The 26892-nt window shown below is 38.8% G+C and overlaps 1 protein-coding gene across 14 annotated transcripts in view; it reads right to left on the bottom strand.

Moving 5' to 3' along the window:
• Positions 1–2566: 2566 nt before the first annotated feature.
• Positions 2567–26892, bottom strand: part of LOC121862231 (BTB/POZ domain-containing protein 10-like) — a 156030-nt gene continuing 131704 nt past the window's right edge. For 10 of the 14 annotated variants that reach the window (XM_042360443.1, XM_042360922.1, XM_042360357.1 and 7 more), the window contains 9 exons: positions 20650–20802; positions 20201–20327; positions 19257–19399; positions 18837–19054; positions 14825–15022; positions 11959–12108; positions 9746–9843; positions 8539–8778; positions 2567–4828 (listed from right to left, as the gene is read on the bottom strand). In XM_042360443.1, the coding sequence (XP_042216377.1) occupies positions 4799–4828; positions 8539–8778; positions 9746–9843; positions 11959–12108; positions 14825–15022; positions 18837–19054; positions 19257–19399; positions 20201–20327; positions 20650–20802 (1357 nt within the window). In that variant the 3' untranslated portion in view covers positions 2567–4798. Of the gene's footprint in view, positions 4829–8524; positions 8779–9745; positions 9844–11958; positions 12109–14824; positions 15023–18836; positions 19055–19256; positions 19400–20200; positions 20328–20649; positions 20803–26892 lie in introns of all 14 variants that reach the window. The other 4 variants (XM_042360628.1, XM_042361120.1, XM_042361380.1 and 1 more) reach the window with 2 other exon arrangements.

The following is a 26892-nucleotide window of genomic DNA, read 5'->3' as shown; positions in this document are numbered from 1 at the left end:
AACATACTATAGTTCGGATTAGACATACAAATTTTAGTTCTACTTTAAGAATTTTAGTACAAAGAGCAAAAATTTTTATCTTGTGCAAAATATATGACGTTTATATTCAAATTATTCGCTGTCTTGCAAGGATTCCAGCAATACAAATTATATTTTCCTAACATTAAGATAAAAACTTTAAGCCTAAACACCAAACCCTGGCTGGGAAGATGGGGGGGGACAGAGAGGAGGGAAGTGACATGTTTGACAGTTGGCGCTGAAGGTCTAGTGAAGTATTTATTTGTTTATTTATGTCCTTTAGCTTGAGTTTGTGTTTTTTGCTTGTAAAATGTCACAGAAGTGCCCGGGGAGAATATAAATTACATTGCTGGAATTTTTATAAGATAATGATTATTTTGAATATAAACATGCTATAGTTTGCACTAGAAAGTTTTTTTAGTAATCATTTAGTACATTATTTTGAGTACATGTACAGTACAGCTTTGCCCTTAGGATAGTGTAGTGTACCCAGAGAAACATTAGGCGCAAAATTCTAAATGCGATGCACCAGATTGACTCATGCGAAATAGGAGATTCGCTTTAAATTAAAACATTGTCCTTAATTGTGGGTGTAGCTTTAAATCAATAATTTTAAATCGACGTTCTACTGTACAATAATATGGTTATCAGATATAAGTCTGTGTACTTTACATCAATATTGTGTGTTTCTATGCTTTTACATTTCCTGTAAAATCTCCATAATTCTAAATAATAGAGGCTCTGGACCTTATGAATTATGAGAATTTAAGGGAATACCACTGGCCAGCCCACAGAAGCATAAGTTACTACAATACATTTCCAGTCATAACCGGCTAAGAAGTAAACAAGTGGAAAGAATGAAGGTTATTTCAGCAAACCCAAGAGCACGCGGAAAAAGTGGGCAAAAGTACAAAAATTAGCCGACAAAACGTAAAAAAAAAAATGGAAAAACAGCATCTCCTGAATAGCCATGAGTTTGAGAGTGTGGCAGACAATAAAGTAGAAGTATTATATGAAACTGACCTCAGAACCATCACCTGGAGAAAAGGACACTCTCTCCTTCTCCTTTATTTGTGATTCTGTAGGTGACCAACTGGGTTTAGTACCTGTGTCAAACTCGTTTTCTGTTAATGCACTCAATCTTGAACTATTCCCTAAGGTTTGAAATAAAACACATCCAGCATTGCTATTACCATAGTGAGTTATTAAGAACTCATTTTATGATTCCATTATCACATGTTAGAAAAATTGATAAGAAAAAATCTAGTTCTCTCCTTATAACAACCTACAGGTCAGTAACTGTACTAGAGGCCCTTGATCGAGATGATTTCTGGAGTTCAGAGTGGGAGTGTATCTGGCCAGGGGCAACAAAGTCTTCAGTGTAATAAATTTCACTGTTTACTTTTAAAGATGAAGACTCCTATTAGTGAATCTAATAAACAATGGTTGGTGAGAATTTTTCCTCACCTGCCCCTGAGTCAGTTACACCACCCAAGGACAATAAAGAGTTAATGATGGCACTGGCGATGTGTGAGTCGCTTAGGCAAACTCTAAGAAGTGAACCACAATGGCAATAATTTCTTTCCCAAAACCAATGGAGATGGCAAAGCAGTAATCTTGTTGCAGACACTACAACAGAAAAAGTGAATTTCTAGAAAAATTATATATATATATATATATATATATATATATATATATATATATATACACATCTTGATAAAATCACGCGGGAAAAGGGAAACAACGGAGCACCTTAGCTTTCGTCTTTATTCAAGACATCTTGAATAAAGACGAAAGCTAAGGTGCTCTATTGTTTCCCTTTTCCCATGTGATTTTATCAAGATTTATCTTATCCAAGTTTTCATTGTGGATCTACATGAAATATATATATATATATATATATATATATATATATATATATATATATATATATATATATATATATATATATATATATATATATATATATATATATATATATATATATATATATATATATATATATATATATATATATATATATATATATATATAGGAAACAAAAATTTAGACAATGTGGTGTACAACACATGCTATGAGTATAAATTGGTAACCGCAACTGAATAACCAAAATCCTTTGAGCTGTACAGCTTCTATCTTGAGATACATATATAAAAGCCACTTGGTTTTCAAGACATTTCCCAAATTTCATTTCAGTAGAAATATCCAGTTCAAATTCTACAAACCATACTCTCCAAAATATACACGCATACAACACACACAAACACACACAGTAATCAAGGTAATTTGTTTAAAAAATAAAAAATATTGGTTTATATCTGATAATACCATAAATTTAAATCACTGAGAAGTATGGCTGGACAGGATTTAATATGTGCTTTGCTGTAGATATGACTTTTCTTTTTGAGTGATGACATTATAAAAGGGGAAAAACTTATTAAATGTTACTGTCATTCACACAATCTAAACTAATATTAATACTATTTATGGTACAGTATAAACAATATTACCCTGTTTAGATTTATAAACATAAATAAAAAAACAAGACTTCGATTTCCAAATTTATACATCATTACAAAATTTGTATACATGTGAGTAAAAGAGTGACTAAGGTTATGGATAATCACCCAAGAAGCTACTGGTCAAGATTACATCACAACCCAATAATATTGTTACTTATAGTCACTTAAATATATAAGGTAGTCATAACCTTTATACACAGTCAGTGTATTGTATTATATAATCTACAATAGCATAGTGCAGTACTTTTCTTTACACATCATAGATAGAAGACTGATCATAGTACAGATTCTTCCCTAATTTAATACCAAACATTGACTTTTCATTCTTATTAAGGGTTATGCCTGATCATTCATGCATTGTCTTTATATCTGCTATTTTTGTTGAAAATGAACTGTTGCTCCACAAGTCATGACAGCATTTTCCCTTGTTTTACAGTACTGTTGAAAGAATCATAATTCTCTTCACTTTCTACTGCAGAATTAATAGTTTTATACTTGCACACATATAAACAATAGATGCATGCTTGGAGTACATACTGGTTTGTATGCTCATGCATACAAAAATGCATAAGCATTCACAAGTGACTGTGTGAGTGGATGCATGGACGGGACAGACAGACACACATGAACACACATTTTCTCTGAAAGTTATTTAAACATACAAAAAAATTATGATAATCATATACAGTACACAAAAAACATACTCTATTTCATTTCTTTCACAACTGACTGGAGTGGAGAACTTTCAGTGTGATAACATGAGCCAATAAAAAAGCATATGAGATAACAAACACATCAGTTAGAACTAAGATGCAGTTATGAAATGAAGACGTACACTCACAAACGAATCCCAATTCCACTCGTACTTCATTACCTAATATATTAATTTGTCTTTTAAATTTCAGTTTGCTTTGAAGTGAAACATTCCCCTTATTGAGTATTTATTAATAATGTTGTGACAATTTATTTTTAAGTTCTAGGCATTAATCCATTAAAACACCATCACAAATGATCAAAGTAATGTTCAACTGACCATGCACCTATCATTAACATTCATATTACCAAAATACAAAAGTTATTCATCTTGACCTTTCCTTCAACAAGTATCAAGGCTACAAATCATACAATATTTTTCTACAATATACCCAAAAATTACATGTCTCAGTATGATATGACGTAATCACAATTAATGGCTAAGTGATCGTATAGGGGGCTTGAGCCTTTGGCAATACTTATGTGGGCTAAAAATTTCATGTGATGTAATGAATTATTCTGTCATGAAGATAACTTGCATGCAATATTTTACATTTATAAAAACTGATATGAATTACCTTTGAAACTGTATGTATGGTTTTATGCCGTCACCAATAAATTTTGTGATCAGTTTATAAATTAAGTTTAAACCATGACCCTCATTCAAGAACTACCTAAGGCCCAAGTTTGTATAACAACTGTAAAGATAACAAGAGAAGAACGATATTATTGGTCATGTGTTGATCAATATACACTGTAAACCTTACCTATAAGTAAAAGGAACAATGTTTCACTTACATGCACAATTTACCAAAAGCACCAAACCATTATGAATAATACTTGTTACATGACATCATAAGGCAATGGCTTGTCATGCCATATAAATACAACTATTACAGATGAAAAGGAAGCATGGATGTCTATATCAAAGACAGTACAGTACTTCCAAGATATGAAGGCAAACATAAAAAAGCTTTTCTTTCGTAGCTGCGCATCCTTGATGAATTGCACACAATATTCCTTGTTCACACAATTCTAATATAACAATCGATAAGTATGCAAGATCTATGCAGTCTGCAATTACTTTCTGTATATTTACAAGACATAAGTATCAAAGCTTAGCCATTCTAAATTTCTGACCTAAGAGAAGTCATAGTATATACAGAAACATGTAAAATAACAATCATAGTTTTCACACTTTTCATGCCTAACTGGAAGGCTCATCACTATAGACATCACAAACGGTCATATGAACTTTTAAACAGCATGTCCTTATATGCTGGCAGTTTTGTCAGAAAACAACCACAAAACAAACATGACCAAAAGTTTGTGCTGGGACCTTTTTGTAGCTTTTGTGGCGAGGCATCATGGTGAGGAGGAGGAGGCGCAATGGCAGAGGAAGCAGATGAAATGGGGTTACTGAAGGGCAAAGACCTCCACAGCAGGGGTGTTGATGTGGTAAGATTATGCAGGAAGTGAGGTCTTGGAGCTATTAGCGCTCTCCTTCATGTTGCCTCTTCATGCCCACCACTCACCTATAAATGTGAGTCTATGAACCTCTGTACCATCATTATGTTGAGGAAAATCCTTAATTTATCTTTGTATTAGGAACAGTGAACATCCCTAAATATAAGTTTATACTATTTCTTATAAATTACAAAAACAAATTAATTATGTAAATTCATGAGCACACACCTAAAATTATATATTCATATACACTACAATAATAAAAAAAAAACTGCAGTAAAAATGCTATCCCAAATTTATTATTAAGACCTTTAGATTACAAAAAAAAATCATCTACAGCATGGTACAGTACTGGCATATACTGTACAGTATAAAAATTAATGAAGAAAGCTGAGTATTGTACCGTGGTCCCTTGATTAACGAACACATTTGGTTCCACAGTCGTTCGTTAACTGAATCTATTATTTCTATGGGATATTGGGTAATTGGTTCCAACTCACAGAAAAAGTACGTACAAAGTACTGTATACCGGTAATAGAATTAACAAAACATTAAATATAAACTAAATACTGGACTGCACAGTATACTGTATAACAATAAATAAAAAAACAATAGAATACTGTATTTTAACTCACTTTGAGGTGTGTATGTCTTATTCCTGGCAGCTTTGTTTACATATCGAACAGCTGATTGTAGAGGCAGTCGATGATGACATGCCATATTCTTTACAGAGTGCATTGGTTCTAATGCCTTCTTCATGTTTCATAATAATTTCAGCACTATATTGTATTGGCGGACTAGCCGATCGGCTGATGCACACAACAAAGTGTGTTTCTCGTAAGGTTTTCGTTAATGGAATTGAAAATCCTTATGGGAGCTAATTCATTAACCAAAATTTTGTTAATTAGACCCTTCGTTAATCGAGGGACCACTGTATTTAGATAAACACATTGGAAAGCCCTTAAAGGATATCAACAGGCAGAAACAACCAAATAGATAAAGCAGTCATCTTTGAATTAAGTACAGTAGGGTTGCAGAGTACGTGTATCCATAGTATGCAACCCAGCATATATGCATCTGACCTGAACTGCCCTTATGCTTGGGTCTCACTCTCGCCAACCCACTCGGCTTCTCTTACTAGCTCGGCGTGTTTATCACTTGTCGTGCTCGTTTAAGAAAAAAAAATTCATTACAATACTGTAATGTGGCTTAGAAATGAAGAAATAATAATTTAAAACTACTGTATAAGAAAAATGAAGAGCATGGCTGTGTGTTGAGTGAATGTATATGTGGAGGCAGTGGGATGGAAAAGAGTCGCATCGCTCAGAGGATAGTTGAGTGTTTGTACATTTAAAGTGTTCAAATGGTACCGTAGGTTTAATACAGTATTTGTGTTCGTTGGGTACATGCAAGGAGTTTGTATGGTACCGTAGGTTAAATTATTGCCGAGACATCCTTCTCTCTCTTGCACTCGTTCCGTGAACATCCCTTAGGCATTCGCAAAGTTTTTCTTTACCGGTAAGTTTTACCGCAATCCTGACCCCTAAAAGGGAAATTAGTGGTAGTGCTCATGGTGGTGAGAGTGAGAAAATGAAAGAAGTGCATATTCTACTGTGAGAACTTTTGAAGAGAAAGTCAAGATATTGACTTAATAAGGAGTGGCATATTTAACCCTGAAGTTATGCATCTGTTGTTACCTTAGTATAAAAAAGGGATTATACGTTATATATACAGGGGAGACCCGATTATACACGAATTCGCACTTACGCGGGGATCCCAGGAACATAACCCTCGTGTACTCTGAGACCCTACTGTACCTTAAAGAGAAAAAGGAAGTATCAATAATATTTTTATCATCCGTATGAATCGCATCGTCATCTGTTTTACTTCTACTGTATTTTCAATGGTTGCACGAGTTAATCATGATTACCTGGTTTCAGCTACTGTACATGTTGCAGTCTCTTGCAGCTTCTCTCGTCAGGTTCTATCTCAGAGGTTATTTCTTAAAACTTTTTCCCATGTTATTCTTAGCCTACCCCCATTTCCACTCCTTTGCTACAATCAGATTCTTGCATCTCTTGATTCAATTAGTCTCCTCTATTCTCTCCACATGCCTGAACCATCTCAGCTTACCCCTTTGCAAAATCTCACCAATACTCTCAATACCCAGCCATCCTCTTAGCTCAGAACAGGGTTTCTTATCTTTCAGTATCACTTTACACATCCATCTCACCATTCTCATTTCAGTTTGCTTAAGTCTGCATATGGCATCCTCTTTTACTGTCCATGTTTCACTGCCACACAACAAAACGTTTCTCATGCCAGTTGCATACATCAATCCTTTCATGCAAAGAGAATGTCTTCTTGCCATCAATAAAGGCAACAACTCCCTAAACTTCCTCCATCCACTCTTGTAAATGAGCTAGCTTCAACACCACCTCCAGCACTGATCATGTCACCCAGGTAGCAGAACTCACTGACAGTCCAGGGATATATCCTCAATGTTGAGTTTTCCAGCCTTGTTAAGAATATTTAAAAGTCTGCAACATCCTAAAGTCTGCCATTTACACCATTGCACCTCAAGTGTACCTACCTTCCACACTCACCGCACATAAGTCAGTTGTTGACAAAACTTTCTTGTAGAAAGCACTTGTCCATTTGCCACTTTACACCATGAGTCCTTCACCCACATCACTAACCAATACTTTTGTTTTTCCCATTTTCACTCTCAAATTCTTTGACTCCATTCCATCATTTTATTTCTTAAATTTCTCCACTACCTCTTCCATAATATCTGCTGTAAGCACTAAGTCATCAGCATACAACAACTTCAGTCTATCATTATTACAATAATCAATTCAGTCACCACTGATACACCAACATCATCTATCCCATAGGTACCTGTAGCTATTCCATTCTTCATTTTTTCAATCACTTTCAACCATTCTCTTTCAATCCTTGGTCATGGTTCCTGTACTAGGTCTGCTGCTCCTAAGCTACCACTATCCCATTCATACTCCTCATTCAGTAGTCTATCACATAGTCTTTTCTAAGCATCCTTGATTTCCTCATTATCAACAACCACTCTACCATAGTCATTTCTCACACACTGCTCACTATATGTCCTTCTTTATGCCCACTATTTGCCTTGCTATTCTGTCTACTTCACCTCTTAGAATCCACAAATGCATCCTCCTTATGCTTCTTAGGTTGTAAACTTCTCTCCTGGCCCTGTACTCCTCCTTGTCACCATCCATCATTATGGCCTTGTACAATCTTTACTTCTCTTTTGTCACTGTCCACTTCATAATTTCATGACTGCATCTATTACTGCATAGCCACTGTACCTGGCTGGGCCCTTTGTCCAGCCATACATCTTGTCAACCACACGAAACAAAACATTCTTTAATTTGGCCCAGCATCTCGGTACATTGCCTCTCACACTGACGCTAGCCGATCCTACTCTTCTTAACTTTGCATAAAATATTTCCCTTATATTATGTTCCTTCAATACCTACACTCTTTGAGATATACACATTCTCTCTTTTTCTGCACCTTTTAAGCAAACTACAAAATTTCAATTTACATTACAGTACAAAACTACAATACAGTATTGTATAATACTATGGAGAAAAAATTAAGGAATGTTCATGAATGACCTTAAAAACCAGCAAAAAATAAGATTACAATACATCATTCTGATGATTTTGTTTTATTCTTAAATAAACACAAGCTTAACAAAAAAATTTCATTTCATCACACACCAATTCCAACCAACCTCTGGGTATGATTCGTTAACTGGCTGAGGTGGATTTTGTGGTCCTCCTACTGCTCCTCCAAAAGCTCCCTCCTCCTGGTGACCATCGCCTCCACCCACAGCACCCTCCAGGTGCAGCACTGGTTCAGCAGGTGCTTCATGACCCATGGCCACAGGTGGGGGATCTAGAGTCACTACTCGGTCAAGCGCAGGGTCAGCTGTTGCTTCGGCTAGATCGGTCACAGACTTGCTCTTGACACACTGGAAAAAAATTTTTATTAACTTTTAATAATCTTGTTTCAGAGCATACAAATTACCTGTTACATAATCAAGCATAGATTAAACAACTCATGTACTCGGTCAACAAGTCTATGGGTTGGCACCCCGCATTTATGTGAAGAAGAATATTTTCCCAAAATCCCCCCAAATTTTGAAATTACAAAAAAGTTTCTCTCCCACCTTAACCCATCCTAATCTGAGGAAAAGGTAAATGGAGGAATTTGTTGCATGTTAAGCTAAAAGCCTAACATGATGCTCCTCAATTCTAGTTCATTTTAGCTGGAGGAGGAAGGGATCTTTAGTAAACACTACAGTGGATTGGGCAATTCATGGACTGTACTTTAAACCAGTTAACAGTATGACAAACACCCTTTATCCCAAGAACCGGGTCAAAAAGTAACTTCACAAGCTCCAGAGCATCCCACAGTCCCCCAAAGCAGTGGTCTCATTTAATTATATGGTGATGAACACCTTTGTCAATGCCAGGTTCATCTTTGATGGATGAACATCAGTGATATACCCTGAAGGAAGGTCAAAGAAGTTGTAATGACTGTAAGATCATGCACATGAAATTGCAACCCATCTGAATAAGTTTAGAGGATTTTTTTTTGTGATACTGGAGGTATAATTCCTCGACTCCAAACAGACTGAAAGATACAAATAAATAATAACTGATTAATCCAGTCTGTCAACTGTATTTCCATTACTTGACATGGTCTGAGGCTGACTCACAAAATTGAATGACAAAAAGGGAGAACCCTCCTTTGACCTTAACCTCTGGCTCACTTAAATAACCTGATACTGAGTTCCTTTACCCTTCCCAAACCCCATCTGAAATAATTTTAAAGTTAATGGAATTAAAACACAACAATAACAGTTTATGACAGGATAAACTTGAAACAGAAGCAATAACAATACAAAATCTCCACGTGCTGAAAGACTGACTTACCTGAAAATCTACATGTCGACTCTTTGCCTCTTCCTTTTCCCAGGACATACGAATAAATGGACGCTGCACATAGTTGTATATAACCTCTGCACGACCACCTGTAAATATAAGTGTCAGGTTAACTATCTTCACAAATTTCCATAGATTAACCATCTTCACCAATTTCCATATCTATTTAACCACAATTTTATAAGGTACCTGTAATGAAATATTTTTTCCCCCATTACTCTACTCAAATACATTATTACAGTCATGTATGTAAATTATGTTACATACTCGACACATTCATACACAATATTTTTTATTTTATCTCATCTACTGAACACAGCTTTTTTCCTCCAAGAAACTCCTCTTTGACGAGGTGACCATGACAGAAGAGCCTCCAGGCTACTCCATCACAACCTACCTCCTATTCCCTGTATCCCTTCCACTGTTCTTTCTTTCATGTATTTTGTTCAACCTTTCCCTCCCACAAAGTAAACAGTCTCCTACCCAATGCATCTGCCATACTGCCTCTGTACACACCCTCCTCCTGCATTCCTTTCACATGTCCAAACCACCTCAGCCAACCTCTATTCATCCATTATACCACTCCACAATTTACACCCTCTGTCATTCCAAACACCTCACCTTATGCACTTCACTAAGTCTCACCTCTTGTATTTTGTTTTTAGAGATATCTGGTTAAAGGAACTTGTACTGTGTAAAGACTATGGGGCCAAAATATAATTGTCTACTTAAAAATACAGTGTAGGAAACATTTTGCCTAAAAAATCCAGGAGTAAGGAGATACAGGTAATGCACATGTTGACAGCTTGTGGTCAATGAAAAGTGAGAGGAATGAGCTTCACACAACCCAGCTAGGACACTGCATCTGCCTGCCCCCTAGCAATTGGTCTCCCTCACACAGGTTCCCCTCTCACTTCCCCACCCAGCATGCTAACTCAGACATTAAGAAATGTTTATTTCCTTTATGTTTTTAACCTTATAATAGTTTTTTTCCCCACACACTGTATGAGGATTGTGTGTGCATGTAACCAAGTAAAAAATAAATAAAAAAATGAAGAGTACATGTATTATATACAGGTACTGTCTACTGTATCTACACGAGATTAGAAGTTGAAAAATAACCATAACAGTTCACAGCTTGGCCTGATAGCGAGAGTTCTAAGGGAATGTGGTTACACTGAAGAGCTTAACATGGCAACAATGCCACCAGCAATACTAACATATGCAAACAATAAAAAATTCACTGTAAATCTTCATTTGTATCAATTATTTGTAGATTTAAAGCAGCATTTTATAGTGAATGAGGTTCTGCTCTTGATGTAGCAACATAAAGAAAGAATCTAGGGGTAGGGTAGGCAAGCCCAGGGTAAAAGAGCTGTACAGGTGGCTATCATTCACCCTAAATGACCCATGGAAATGCATGAACTTTAACCCCTCAGAAATATTACACCTACTGTATATATAGTTCGATCCCCTACGTTTTGCATTAAAAATTCATCATAAAAACTATACTTGAGTATACATGGTAAATTAGCCTTTGTAACTTCGTGTAATAGTGTTATTATACAATTTTAAGGCATTGGCACCAGGGAATATGTACTGTAAGCATAAAAACCAAACAAAAACTTATACAGTATATCAAGAAAAATTCGTGTTGGACCAAAGAGATCCAACCTGTACTGTACCTCCAAAACTATCACAATGTACATGATTAGGATCAATAAATATGTTGGGCTCAGAAACCAAAAAGCTACCACAACTCGTTGTGGTTGTTTGCAAAATAACCAGAAGTGAGATTTTGCTATAGGTTAGGTTGGTTTGGGTTAGGTTGGTTTGGATTGGGTTAGGTTGGATTAGGTTAGGTTGGATTGGGTTAGGTTAGGTTAGTTTGGATTGGGTTAGGCTAGGGTAAAATTCAAACGCAAAATTTCACTTTCTGGTTATTTTGAAAACAACCACAACGAGTTGTGGTAGCTTTTTGGTTTCTGAGCCCAACAAATACACCATCAACCTGGACTTCAATATAGGAAATATGCAGCATTTTCCATCATCGATACAGCACAGAACTGGTGCTTTGATTTAGATTGATTAGAGGTAATCAGTTTTCTATGTACAGTACTGAAACATCCTGGAGATGTTCTGCTGGAGGAACCTCACGAGTCACTTGATGAATGACCTGTAGGCCAACACTACTCTACTCTTACCTGGTCTTTTCTTAATCTTTTCTTTATATGTTGGGTATCCTTCAATACCTAAACGAATCTTCTTAAGGCCCCGCTCCTTCAGTACTTGTTTGGCAACATCTCTGTTTTCTATGTACTTGAAGAAACGGTACATTGCTGTTGAGCAAATGGCTGTGAAAAGAAAAGGCAAAAAATAAGGAAATATTATACTGTCATAATATATACATCTTGTTAAGAAGTTGGAAATTATTATAAAACATACACATGCCTCTTCCAAGGTGAATCACATAACTTTAGCAAATTAACTTTAAGACCTTTATCCTTTACCCATCACCTCAACAATATTCTGTATAAGCATTATTATGCCTCAGTAAGAAAGTGAATAAAGTTTAGTGACATTCACTTGATCACAAATGAAGATATCTAGTATTAGTAAGTTTCAAACAACTCTAACCAGATAAGAGAAAAAGGAAAAGGAAAGCCCTTACTTCCCCTGCTACAGGTGATGAAAATGACACAATAGACCTATGCATTTAAGAAATAGGTAAAGGGTTTTACCTCTAACCCCTCACACTATTCATACTCAATTTCTGCCCCCTTAGGGTCTTCTGATCACAATCTTATTTCTATTAAATCAAACTGGGCATGACCACCTCCTCCACCCCCTCTAAACATCAACTATGGCACTATCAGAGGGCAAAGCAATCCTTGTGAGAATTCTTCTCCAACTTTTCTTGGGATGAATGTTGCTTTTCCACTCGGGACGCCTTGGTATGTGCTGACAGCATTGCTGGGGTTATAATAATAATAATAAACGGTTTATTAATAGAGTTGCAGCCGGTGGCTGAAAATATACAGGTGGTATGAGCGCATTTATCCCATCTTCTACCAAAACTTTCACTTTACAATCATGGTTTGATCGCTCCTGTTCTCTTGCATGCAGGGAGAGAGATAGAGCACATATCAAGCTATGAAACTACCTCCTCCTATTACCCACACCTCTTTCATTACTTCTAGGAATTGTTGTAAGGCTATTCTTCGTAGGGCCAAGCGGAATTTTATAAAAAGAAAGACCGCTGTCCTGACTAACTCTTCTTCTCGTAAATCCTTCTGGTCTTTAACCAAAAATATCTGTAATAACTTCTGCACTTCCTCTTTTCCTCCTCTCTTCCGACCTGATAACTCTGTAGCCAATTCTCCCCCTGATAAAGCCAATCTCTTTGGCACCTTATTCTCCTCTAACTCCAACTTAGATGATTCCAACTCTATCCATCCTGCTCCTCCTACTGAACCTATGCACTTTCCTATAATCTCCACTCGTAGGGTTGTTGGTTGGATGTGAGTAAGGTGCATGGACTGGACAGAACCCCCCCTTCATGTTCTGAGTTAGTGTGCTGAAGTTCTGGGCCCTGTGCTTGCTCACCTCTTTTGCCTTTTCCTTCTTCTTGGAAGCATGCCTCGGTTCAGCCCATCCCGAAGAAGGGTTACCATTTAAATCCCTCTAACTATCGCCCCATTGCCCTAACTTCATCCCTCTCTAAGATTTTCGAAACTATCTTGAACTCTCATTTTCTCCGTCACCTTGAACGCCATTCTTTTTTGTTGGATGACCAGTATGGCTTTTGCCAAGCGAGATCTACTGGTGATCTGCTCTCCTATTGCAGACATCTTTGGTCATCCTCTATTTGGGATTATGGGAAAACTTTCGTCGTGGCCCTCGACAACTCCAAAGCACTTGACAGGGTATGGCACAAGTCTTTGCTTTCTAAACTTCCCTCTTATGGTTTCTCTCCCCCACTTTGTTTTCTAATTTCTAGCTTCCTTGAGAATCGATCCATGGCAGCTGTTGTCGAGGGATCGCTCTCTCACTCTTTCTCTACCAATAGTGGTGTCCCACAGGGTTCTGTTCTTTCACCTACTCTCTTCCTTCTTTTTATCAATGATTTACTTCACACTACGACTAATTCTATCCATTTTTACGCTGATGATTCTACTCTTCACTCTTCTTCACATTTTCCCCTTCCCCCTAATTTTCAAACTAGATCTGTTTCTAGAGCTGATATCATTACATTTCTCAATACGGATTTGTGCAGCATCTCCGAATGGGGAGGTAGAAACTTGGTTAAATTCAATAGTAATAAAACTCAGTATTTACCAATCACACTTTCCAAATTAGATTATCTCCCACCAATCACATTTCAGGATGCTATTATTCTGCCAAATTCTAAAATAGATATGCTAGGCCTCACCATTTCCTATAATATGTCATGGAAGCCACACATCCTCAACATTGCTAAAGCTGCCTACCAAAAGCTGGGAATGCTGTACAAATGTTGTAGCTACTTCACTCCTGAGCAGTTGCATCAAGTGTACAAGGGATTCATTCGTCCTAACTTAGAGTACTGCTCTCACATCGGGGGTGGCTCTTCTGTCCAACTGTTAGACAGGGTGGAATCAAAGGCATTTCATCTTACTAACTCTCCTCCTTCAGTTGATAATCTTTCTTCCCTTTCTCTTCGGTGGGTTTGGCATCCTGTGTACCGCCGGCTAAGCTGTGGGCTCGTAACACTCCTCTTGCCCGCGGTGCCCACCGTTTCTCTGTGGATGTCGGTCACGCTAGAATAACCCGTTATAGTACGCCCTTCTTTCAGCCAAACTGTGGAATGCTCTGCCTTCTTCTGTGTTTCCATACTCATACAATGTCTCATTTCAAAAAGCTGGTTTTCCAGCATCCTCGTGGTATAGATTAATATAATCTTTTTCTTTTCTATTTTTAATTTCTTTTCACTCCTATTTTTTCGCCCCCTTGGCCTCGTTGTGGGTCGATGACCTGTGCCCGGGTGTGCTATTCCCCGTAAAAAAAACATGTGTGGTGATTCATACTTACTTTGACTGTATTCCTCTCCCATCTGTGGAGGATAGTCATCATCCCATTCTACAGTGTCATCATCTAGAAGTATCACAATGTGGCATTCACGATCTCCACGTTGTGCTGCAAACACCATGAGGGGCAGGATGTGCTCCTCTAAGAACACTTCAAATTGTTGGCGGGCACCTTCGTTGCTTAATTCATGTAGTAATCCACCTGTTAATGTACAAACACATTACTCTCTACGTCAATCAACTTAACATTCTTAACATGTAGATAAATTAGTAACTAATTCATATCTTTAATGTAAATCTCCCCTCCCACCCCCCAAAAAATAATGAAAAATCTAAATACAGGCAGTCCCTGACTTACGACGGGGTTAGGGACCCAAATCTAGGTCGTAAATTGAAAATGCGAAAATAATATATTGAAAATCTAAAGTGGGTCTCTCTCTTTTTTCTTAGAACCACAAAACTCTCACTTTTAAGCTTGCCAGCCATTTTAAAGGGAATTACAAACAAAAATTTTATCAGTACACAGCGCAATCACTAACGTCGGGACTCGAAAATACGTAATTTGAAAATTTTTTGGTACGACTGGGGCGGTCTTATGTCCGGGTGGTCGTAAGTCGAGTAGGTCATAAGTCGAGGAGTACCTGTACAGTACAGTACCATATCTGTATCACAAGAATATTTATTTCTAAATAGTTTATCTGGAAACCCACAAGTACAGCACACACTAATCCTCACGACTAAGTAATCCTCAAAACCCAATTACTGTACTGTATACAGTATACTGTACTCTCATACGAGTATATATTAATATGGTTTCTCAGTGACTGTACAATTAAAAAAAATCTTCTCTTATTGTGATAAAATGATTTTGCAAAATTAAAGAGAAAATTTCCTAAATTTACAGCAGTGGATAATTTTACACTTTAGAGCAACCCAACAAAAAATAACAAATTAATCATTAACAAAATATTTAACATAGTAAACACTAATACTGTATGATCAACCAACAATGAATACTCGTACATGCCCCCCCTCCTCCTCCCGCCAAGGTATAACATAAATACAGTAAGTCCTAGCTTAACGTTTCGGTACTACGTCGCCATAAGTTTAGCGACGTAGAGGCCAAAAATTCATTTAACTACGTACGTCGTTTTGTGTCGTCACGGACTACTTTCTATGGCGCATCACCCGCTCTTGTCTGGCAGTGCTATGCTCTCTCGGTTCGGGGCGCTGCCCTCACTCGCGACTCCAAGCCAGTCTCATGTTACGACTTCACATCATTCGTGTGTGCTTTTGCTCTAAAACTGTACTCTAACCATTTGAAATGGCTTCCAAGCACCCATCAAGTGCTACTGATGCTGGTGTAGTGAAGAGGCAACGTAAGACCATTACCCTTGCTATGAAAATGGATGTATTAACCCGATTTGAGAAAGGGGAACGTGCTGCTGACATAGCCGCTGTGCTTGGTCTAACCCCCACAACGATGCGTACTATCCAGACCAACGCTGACAAGATTAAGGTTAGTGCTGGAAGCGGTACTACTCTCAGTGCAATTAAAACAACTCGTACTAGAAGTACTGTGATAGAAAAAGTGGAAAAGATACTGGCTATGTTGATGGAGGACCAGAACCAATGCAATGCCCCTGTGAGCCTTATGGTTATCCAGCATAAGGCCAAAAACTTGTTTGACGACATAAAGGCAGAAGAGGATGAAGGATCGAAGGAAGAGACCTTTACGGCCAGCCGAGGCTGGTTTCAACGATTTAAGCGTCATTATAACTTCCACAATATTAAGATGACTGGTGAAGCTGCCAGTTCAGATACGGTTGCTGCCGAGACATTCCTGCCAGAATTCAAACGGATTATCCAGGAAGGAGGCTACTCATCGAAGCAAGTCTTCAATGTGGATGAGACTGGTCTCTTTTTGGAAGAGGATGCCTGAGAGGACCTATATCTCCAAGGAAGAGAGAAGGGCGCCAGATTTTAAAGCGGTAAAAGACTGCTTGATGCTGCTGCTTGGCGCGAACGCTGCCGGCGACTTCAAGCTGAAGCCCATGCCGATTTCTCGCGCTGCTAACCCACGGGCCCTGAAAGGTTACTCTAAGGATCACCTTCCTGTCATTTACAAGGCAAACAAGAAGGCACGGATAACCGGTGCCATATTTAGTCAGTGGTTAAAAGTGTACGCTGTCCCTGCAATGAAGGAATACTGTGCCAAGGAGAACCTTGACTTCAAAATTCTTCTGATCCTTGACAATGCTCCAGCTCATCTTCCCAATCTCAACGACTTACATGACAGTGTAAAAGTTGTATTCCTGCCTACCAACACGACAGCACTGATGCAGCCTATGGACCAAGGAGTCATCACCCCATTCAAGGCGTATTATATATGCCGTGCCATGGCCTAGCTGCTCAAGGCTACAGACGGAGAAAATAAACCTACGTTCCGAGAATATTGGCGTGGCTTCAACATTCTTCATGCAACTGAAAACATTGGCAAGGCATGGGAAGAGGTTCAGAAAGTTGCCTGAATGGTGTGTGGCGTAAATTGTGGCCCCGAGTGCGTCAACAGTTTTACGGGCTTCATGGACTTGGTCCTAGCTGTGAATAGGGATATCCTCAGCTTGGATAGACAGGCAGGCTTTGATGAGCTGGAATCAGAGGATATTGAGGACATCCTGGTATCCCACACAGAAGAGCTCACCAAAGAAGATCTGCAACAACTAACAGAACACAGTCCCGTTGAAGACGACGAAGAATAACCTCAACAAACGCTAACTTCTAAGAGGTTGGCAGAATCGTTCAACATGTTCCAGCAAGCAATGCAAATCCTCATAGATGACGACCCAAACAGAGAACGTAGCTCAAAGGTTCAACGCAGCATTGGTGACAGTCTTGGTTGTTACACTGAGATCTATAAGGAGAAGAAGAAGAGTAGCACCAAGCAGTCAACACTGGATTCATTTGTTCCGTCACAGGACGGCAGAAGCAGCTTCCTCACAACAGCCGGCAGCCGAGGAGGAGAAAAACAACAACGGAGAAGGAGCAAACAGCGGTGGAGGAACCCCAGTCAGAACAGGAGGAGGAGGCAGCCGCAGAGTCTCAGTGACTCACCACCCTCCTCCTCTCCCACCCTCCTTCGCTCCCACCCTCCTCCTCTCCCACCCTCCTTCGCTCCCACCCTCCTCCTCTGCTCCCGCCACACTCCTCCCCTCTTGCCATCCTCCTCCCTCGCTCCACTACCCACCACACACTCACTCTACCACCTCCTCCCATCGGTGAGTACCAATACAAACATAGTACTGTAGTTCTATATACTATTTACTATAGAAATGGCAATGACTTTCTGTATATGTAATGTATTTCATGGGGCAAAGGGAGGCTGGGGAACATAACTCCCATATTTTATCTATTTCTTATGGGGAAAATTGATCCGCTTAACGCTGTTTCGTATAACGCCGCATTTTCAGGAACGTAACCCTGACGTTAAGCGAGAACTTACTGTAGTGGACTGATTCAAATTTCATTTAAAAAATGAGTCTGGATCAAGCAACTAACTCTGTATGGCATGTAAGTCTGAGGGCTGCATCTTCAGGAACCAAACTTATATAGCTGGAATCTAAAAATCAAACAAATTTGAAAATTATGTTAGTTTACCATGAGGTTACGCAATGGGAAGAAGGTAACCTAAAACAGAAGGCTGAATTATATTTGCTGCTGAGCATAATCACACAGGTTTCAATCAAACTCCCTCTTTGCATTCATAAATCTGCCCTGTAAATTAACTGAATGAATAGAGGTGATTTTTTTTTATATACAGTATAAATGTACTGTAATTAAAAAAACTTCTATTACAGTTTTATTTACTTACATTACTTGTTAATATAAAATACCTCAGTACCAAACATAAAATAATGACTTTAAAAAGAAAAAAGCAAGCACATATGAATGTGTGTAACTGACTTTAGTCATAATAGGTACATAATTTGAATACATAAAACAATTTATACACCTACGTAAATTCTGGCATTTTATTGTGTTGGCATCAAATGGAATAAGAAGATAATCGCACGCCTCCCGAAGCTCCTGCACACTGACAGATGGAGGGCAGCGAACTGTTCCACTCTTGTAGTAGTCTAGCACGGCACGGAACACAGCTGATGAGAAACCTTCTGCTACTTCAAATTCACCCCTTTCATTGGGGTGGGTAAACTCCAGACCCGATGAAAACATTCTGAAATTATTTTATTTATTGCTTAGATGAAAAAAGTACTGTAAATGAAACCTATCACTATACAGTACAGACTATAATGAACTGTACAGTACAGTACAGTACTGTATACTGTATGTTTTATTTCTCCTATCATTAAGGTATAATCAATATAAGAATAGAAAATACCGTAGTTCACTCTGAACATTTAAGGAATAAGTCATACCTTCCGAGCATGGTGTTAGGATGGGCGGTAAATATGGCAGGGTCAACGATAAAACGTGTGCCCTCCACCACTAGTGTGATGCGATCATCACTGGAAGGAAGTGGGCCAGTTTCCTTGACATGTTGGCACTGGTGTGTGTTTGCCTGTACAAAAATAAAGATAATAAATAATATACTGTAGTAAATACTGTATATAAATATAAATGGAACAAAAAAGCAATACTGTACTGTACTCTTCTCCAAAAATTAATTAATTCGATGAAGAGACAACATCTTGTATTCTTTAATATGAAAGATACCAAAAATCCTGTAACAATATTTGTTGTACAGTGCTGTATTGACATAACAAGATTTGTTCAAGTCACAACAACTAAGATCTTAAGCTGTCATAAGCAAGAATTAATATACAGTACTGTACAATATTTCATTTCTTCTCATTATACAGTACAGTATAACAAACTTGATGGATGTACAGGTAGTACACAGGGAATATTTATCTATCTGTTGACCTTCCAGTGAGCTCTATCACTTATGAACCACTGATAATTTGTCCATCTTTATTTCTTCACCTTCAAATACTGTACAGTACAGAAATGCAGTAATTGTTCTTGTTTCCCATAAAGCTTCAAACTTTTCAAAATCTTCACTTTAATAACTGTTAAATCAAAAGCTTCAAATGTTCTCATAGTATGGAGACAGTGAGTAACCAACTGAAGCAAGATCTTATAATCATCATAACAGTGACAATGAGAAAGGGTAGAACCTTTCATTTGAGAGATACATTAGCACAGTGCAGTACATCTATTGTATTATTGTAATGTACTGATAATCTAGTTAAATATTTTAATAGTTTTACATTTCTACTGAGACACCCAATGAAAAAAACAGCAAGTTACTTAAAACTTTAAAAATAAAACTTAAAAAGCAGAATAATTAAAATCTTACTTGGGGCGCAGGACGAGATGAGCCATAAAGATGAGGTGATGGGTGAGGGGAAGCATGGGGAGAGGAGTCTTCATGTGATGACGAGTGACCAAGTGAGCCTCGCTGCACAACTCCACGGTTCCTCACACTAAATAACCACAAAATATGTAATATACAATTACCTCATTCAAATACAATAAAAATAATTTAAAAAATCCTATAAAAATCCATAAATAAATTAATATGTTCCATGGTGATAATAATAAGTTTTACGCCAAAAATCATTAAAAATTTATTGTCATGAATGATTAAAAAAAACAAAATAAAATTACTTTGCAGCAAATCTAAATACAGTACAGTACCTAATACTGCACAGTACTGTAGGTGAGCTTTTTAGGTGATATTTTTTATTTATTTTGTTTTTTTACTAATTAGAAGTAGATTTACAACTGTGAGGTTTGGTGACCTACCTTGCTCTGTGTTGGTGTGTCATCTTGGGTATAGCTGATTCGTGGTGGTGTACCCTGGTGGAATTGCCGTGGCTGTGATGGGAAACTGTTACTGATCCGCCGGACTCTCCGCGTTGTACCAAGCATGACTTGGGCTTTGGCGATGAACTGTATCTGTAAACAACATCATCATTATTTGGGTGTTCCCACCTACTGAAATACTACAAGAGAAAATACACACCGAGGACATACAAAACTTGTTAAGAACATGAAGATTTGGGAACTCAAACATGTTTATTCAATGATCTATTTTAAGAAAAATAACTTAAAACAAATTTATGTTTTGGAAAACTGTACAGGGTTTTAATGCTAACATAGCACATACCTGAAGCCGAAAATTTTCAATTAAAAAGTACAAAGCTTTCTCGTTTTTTAACTGGTAAGTTTGGGTTGACCAGTTAACCCTCACCGTTGAGTCCTTCCCAGGTTATCACCTAAGTTGTCAAATTTTAGCAAAATTTATGAAGTTACAGTGCAATAGACTTCTACATAACCTTGAGCTTTTTGTTAAGGTGTGGCTGATGATGACAGTGGACATGTTTTAACAGACAACACATAAGCATTACACTGTTCATGGAGGTGGGTCTGTCATACCACAGAGTAACACAGAACAATACTGTACTATAATAAATCATTCTTGAAAATCGAAAAGCATTTCCATAAAACCTACTAAAGTTATAAGAAAAATCAACTAATTTTCTAAAAGTCCCAACACCTCCCTAAAGCTTCATAAAGCTCAACAAACCTTATTAAAACTTATTAAAGTCATATAACCTGCCAGTGTTGTTGTGACAACCACCAGGATGATAAAACAAGACTCGAGAGAGGAAGCCAGCTGAAATAATAATCACAGCAGGAACACAAATATCCGGGTGAATGCAGTCGACCAACCTAATTTACAAACTGGTACTGTACTAGTGCTCTGGTAGGCGTGCAGCGGCTGTCTCACTAAACTAATATTAAAGTCTTAAAACGCATTCGCATAATACCTCTGCATAACTTAAGTACATCAATTACTGTATCAACAAATATTCCATCAAAACCAGAATAAACCAGTCAATGTCTTTATAAAAGAGACTAGTGTCATCGTATACTTTATTGCTATACTTACAAAGATGTCTGGACCATCATAAACAGCCGCCAGCATCCCTCTTAAATTTATTAATACACCTGCAACACAAGACCACTGGTGTGTTCTAATAAACCCACTACCAACCACCCTCCACTCACGAATATCCTGACAAACACTCTTATATTCCTGTCTCCACCACACACTCCTTCACCCTTCCCCTGCGTAGAGACGAGCGAGGGAGACAACAACCTGTACGGACCTACAAACAATTCCAACTTTTAAGAAAATGTCTTCCAACTGCGAAACCGCGAAATCCTATTTAAATACAACTTTTCCCATTATCTATACAGGAGTTAGAGACACCCCCCCCCCCGTAGCTAGGTGTTCTCCCTCTCTCGGACATTAACCTCTATTTTTGGCACGTCAATTACCAGACAACAAATGATCCAACTGCTCTCTAAATCTATCAATAACTCGCGAACAAATGAGGCAAATGCTTTAAATATATTTACCAATGACGCTGAACCATTAAAGCAAGTGATAATTGGATGGGAACAAGTAACAAGGGGCGTGAGAGGCTGTAATGGATCATCATACTAACACCAGGAAAACTAGACATCTCACGACTGTAAACGAACCTAACGATTACCATGGCAACAGTGGTAACCATGATGTGACGTAAAGGATAAAATAAAAAATAAGACATAACTTTAGAAGTGAAATAAGCGACGGCTAGTGAGACCAAAATTTTCTTAGGTGGTTATATAGACATGTTGCGAGAGGATGGTACGAGTGAAAATGATAGACCAAAGAGATGAAATGATGCATGAATGGTCAAACTTGACGTCGAGTAGTTTCTGGTGATGGAAGTGGTGCTGGCATGTGTGTGAAGCGACGAGTACACCATAATAGACTTTGTACCATATCACATTGGACATGACGAGAAACTGGGAACTGTAAGAAAAATCACTCACAAGAAACAACGGAAAAAAAAAAAAACAATTAATCAGCAATGTTCACCTGTGTTCCCGCGTCAGTGTTAGAGGAATTAATTATGAACACTTCAATATCACAGGCTTATTAATCATGTAGCTTCAGTGTTAAGTAGACAACTACACAAACTTATGTTGCCTGGACCCCGTGTTGACACCTGGTAACATTTTTAATGTATCAAGACAACCACGTGAGTTACATAGTGAGACCGTCATCTAGCAATGTCTCCAAGTAATGTACACATGACTATTATGATTCCTAGCGTGTGTACTGACGGAGAACGCCATATGTTCCCTGGCCGTAAACGATTTCTTCCACAACTCTTAAAAACGGTTCATTCTGTTTTACCTTTAAGACTGTAAAGGGTGGCTGGCACACGAGAAGCCAGCACACAACACCACACCATCAATTATACAGCAGGCGGGGCCAACTCACCAGGGCCACAGTGTATTGCTCAAGAAAGGGATCCATAAACTGGTCCTACTGCCTTAATTAACACCAAAAAGGTACCAATATAATTTCGTCGTATTTTACCTTCAACTCGAGAGGTATTTTTTTTTTGGTTAACGTTATCAAAGCGATGGTCATATTGTTCTGAGTGCAGTCTTTTTTGGGGAAGGGGTGAGGGCTGAATCTGCCATCACGCATATGAGACCTACATTCACACACTAGTAATCCCAATAATTGCAACTTATAACATTCAAAATTGAAAAGTATTTACCCAGTAGTGTAAACAACGTATGGAGACGATTCACAGTGTTTAAGTTGTCGCACTCCTGCGCCGTAACAATGATGAATCAAATCGAAGTTTATCAGGCAAACAGTTTAGAAGATAATGGCCGGAAACCTCTCAACCAATCACATAAGCAGGGGAGGAGGGGGGTAACCCAACTGGCGGCAGACAATAACAGTAGCTAACATGAGCCATGATCTTCCCAACACACACACTAGTCATTCTCCTTCATAATGCTGGAAGTGATCAGGCAGTGAGGATCAAGGAAGCTTTTAAAATAAAGTGAAGAGGAGAAACTGTTCATATATTCCCCCTTCCCGGCCGAGGAAATAAAAGTCAGTGAAGTGAGGATGGTCGGCGACTTGACAGGTCCAGCTGGCTCTTCGTGTGGCCGAGGGCTCTTCACTGTCACCCCCAGATACTCTCTGATATCTTACTCCACCAACAACACAGTGATCACGAAACATAGCTAAGGGGGGGGGGCCTAGTGTCACCCATCCCCTCCCCGGACTGTCAGTAGCCGTGAACATTAAGAAAAATAAATAAAATGAACGTACATTATTTTTCATATATGACAGATTAAAAAAAATGTCTTCACACAATACGAAAAAAGCAATAAAATAAGTTTAAATCGACCTGTAGATCCCCATTTTACTATAAAACTATGATAGAGAGAACTTTGTATTATGAAACAATAAGGTACAGACTTAAAACACGAGATTTTTTTTTCATTGGCAGTGGTGGTAGAGAATAAAGACTAGGGGCAACGTGACAAATATCCGACAATGAGCGTAATACCCGCCAGCGTGCCAATACCCACAATCCCTGGCAAATCTGGCGCGCGCGGCAATGGTGTTGAATAGGTGGTGGAGGCGGGCGGTGAACTTGGGTGACGAGAAGAGATTGCCTCATAAAAGCTGTATCAGGATACGACCTCCCGCTGGGCTTCAAAGTCTCTGCACGTCGCACCATTCATTTATACCGACCTGAATTATGCCGGCACCGAAACATACTACTATTCCTTCCACACGCTTTCATATTGGTAGTAATATCAGAATGTGAACCTCCCACGTACTTGGGAGGAAAATTGACATGGAACGCTACTTCATACTGGCGAGGGAATATTAATATCAAACGGGTCCACATATTCCACCCGAAAATTTGAAATATATACGATCCTGAATATTTAAGGAAACTATTACACAAAAGTCCACATTTCAATCTAAATTATATTACTGACTTGCATTTGTCCTTTACAAGTTTGTAGAAATATACACACACAATACTGGAACAAATTTAGGAGGATTTGTTTATATTCCTGCTGTCCACCATATTCAGGGAGGACTGTTCTCGGGTAGTGGCAGCCATAATACTGCAACACACACACACACACACGCACACACCAGGTCCTCCAGGCCAGGGTGCTAACCATATACATGTGTTGGTGGAGTACTGCTGGGGCAGCGGGAAACTGTCTTTGTCATGCCATAACCATCCCTCCGCAAAAGTCACGATAGCGCCTTTGATCCTGTGGTGAGACAGCGTGACGAAAACGAAAATACAAATAAATTTTAAACACTACAGACAACGAAACAACAAATAAACAAATAAATAAAAAGTAATGTTGGTAACCGCCGGAAAGTCCACACAAATAAATTAGGTGTAGCACAGCGAGGTAAGCACAACAGAGACAGCAGCGATGATGTTACAGGGGCGGGGTGTGTCAACAACAGTGTTTACAAACATGGGTCGCCTGTTAGAGTGTAAAGGCCGTCCTTCCCCCAATATTTACCCGCAACTCCCTAACAGCTACCTTCCTGTTGACCAAATCTCTTCGGTTACACTCTGGGCTGTTGCTCTTCAACTTCCTATTTCCCCGTCTCACATATTTATCTGTGGCAATTTGCTTTCTGTTCAAGCAGCCTTCGTTCCTCCTCCAGCTGCCTACCTTAAATGTGCCCTTTATCTTCATTGTACTGCACTTCACCTGTTACGTCACAACCTCCCTTAAATTATAATGCTTCTTTTTTATCAAACTAATTATTCTGCTTCCAGAATTCCCCAGTCACCCGTGGTATCACCCTCCCACAACACCTCCCGCCCCACCCTTCTTTCTCTTTCTGCTACATTATTCAGTTAACGACCGCCATCTTTTGCAAGTCGCTACTGCTGGCAGCAAATCTAAAGACGTCCAGAGAGTGAAGAGGACAAAAACACTGCCGCCCACACGCGTCACTCGGGCCCACTGGTTGCAAATGTGAACCTGAGCAGGAGGTCGACCCTGCACACTAGACGAAAGATTGATTTCGTGGTGCTGTTTACTGTCTAAGAAAGCAAATAATACGCTTACATTATAAAAGTAACGTTGCTAACTGTAGGAGGAGTATACACTGAGTATACTTTACAACCACCACACACAGCCACCGTCTGAGTAGAGAAGAGGCTATTGAGCTGGAGTCACAGGCGTGAGCCTCTTCCAGAAGATCATCTGTGAAGTTCAAGGCGCTACATTGATGTTTGGATATGTTCCGAACACACGATGCATGAGCGTTACACATATTCATGTACTGTATGTCTTCGAGTCTGTCCGTCTATGAAGCCACCGTGCCATTCCCAGCTTCCTGTTCGTAAGTAACAAGAAGTGTTCATCTCTAAAGGCAGACGAATGCCATGCCACGAGTCTCCAGTCTTACGTTACTCAAGGACACATTATGATTTATCAGCGCCATCTAATAGTTCATCAGGTCGGTGCGCTCGAACTGCGGGGCAGAATCAGACGCGCAGGGCAAATACCATCCACCTATTCCTCAATAACTTCCGTGTCAGGTATCTTCCCTCACAAACTTTCTCTGGACGATTTTTATAAGGAATAGGAAAAGTTGGAAAGAGCAGTAAAATGCATATAATAAAATCGAGGGAAAATATACGCCGTGACGGGTTGATTTCACGCCCGAGCGAGGACAATAAACGGCCCCACTAAATATTTATAACCTCTCTCTCTCTCTCTCTCTCTCTCTCTCTCTCTCTCTCTCTCTCTCTCCTATATATAGACCCTATTTTTTCTCTCTTCCTCTGTATGTTACATTATCTCTCCCTCTCTCTATCTCTTTTTTTCCATGCCCTTTTCCCTTCTCTCTCTGTTTCCCTCCCCTGACGACACATTATAACCGAGGGAGCCAATCGACATTCTCCTGCCAGTGCTCTACAAACAGGGGCCACCACGACGGGCTCACTGAGTGACCGTTGGTCTGCTCTGCCCTTAACGCGTCTCTGTTATTCACAATGAACACAGGCTTGAAGAGAGAGAGAGAGAGAGAGAGAACAGAGGAGGAGGATGAGAGGAAGGAGAAGTAGAAGAGGAAAAAATCGGGAGAAAAAAAAGAGGAATTTGTGAATGGGGAGGAAA

The sequence above is a fragment of the Homarus americanus genome, unplaced genomic scaffold (genome assembly GCF_018991925.1).
Source record: "Homarus americanus isolate GMGI-L3 unplaced genomic scaffold, GMGI_Hamer_2.0 scaffold41626, whole genome shotgun sequence".
Lineage (NCBI taxonomy): Eukaryota > Metazoa > Arthropoda > Malacostraca > Decapoda > Nephropidae > Homarus > Homarus americanus.
Note: the sequence above shows the minus strand (reverse complement) of the source record. Positions and strands in the feature narration are given on the sequence as shown.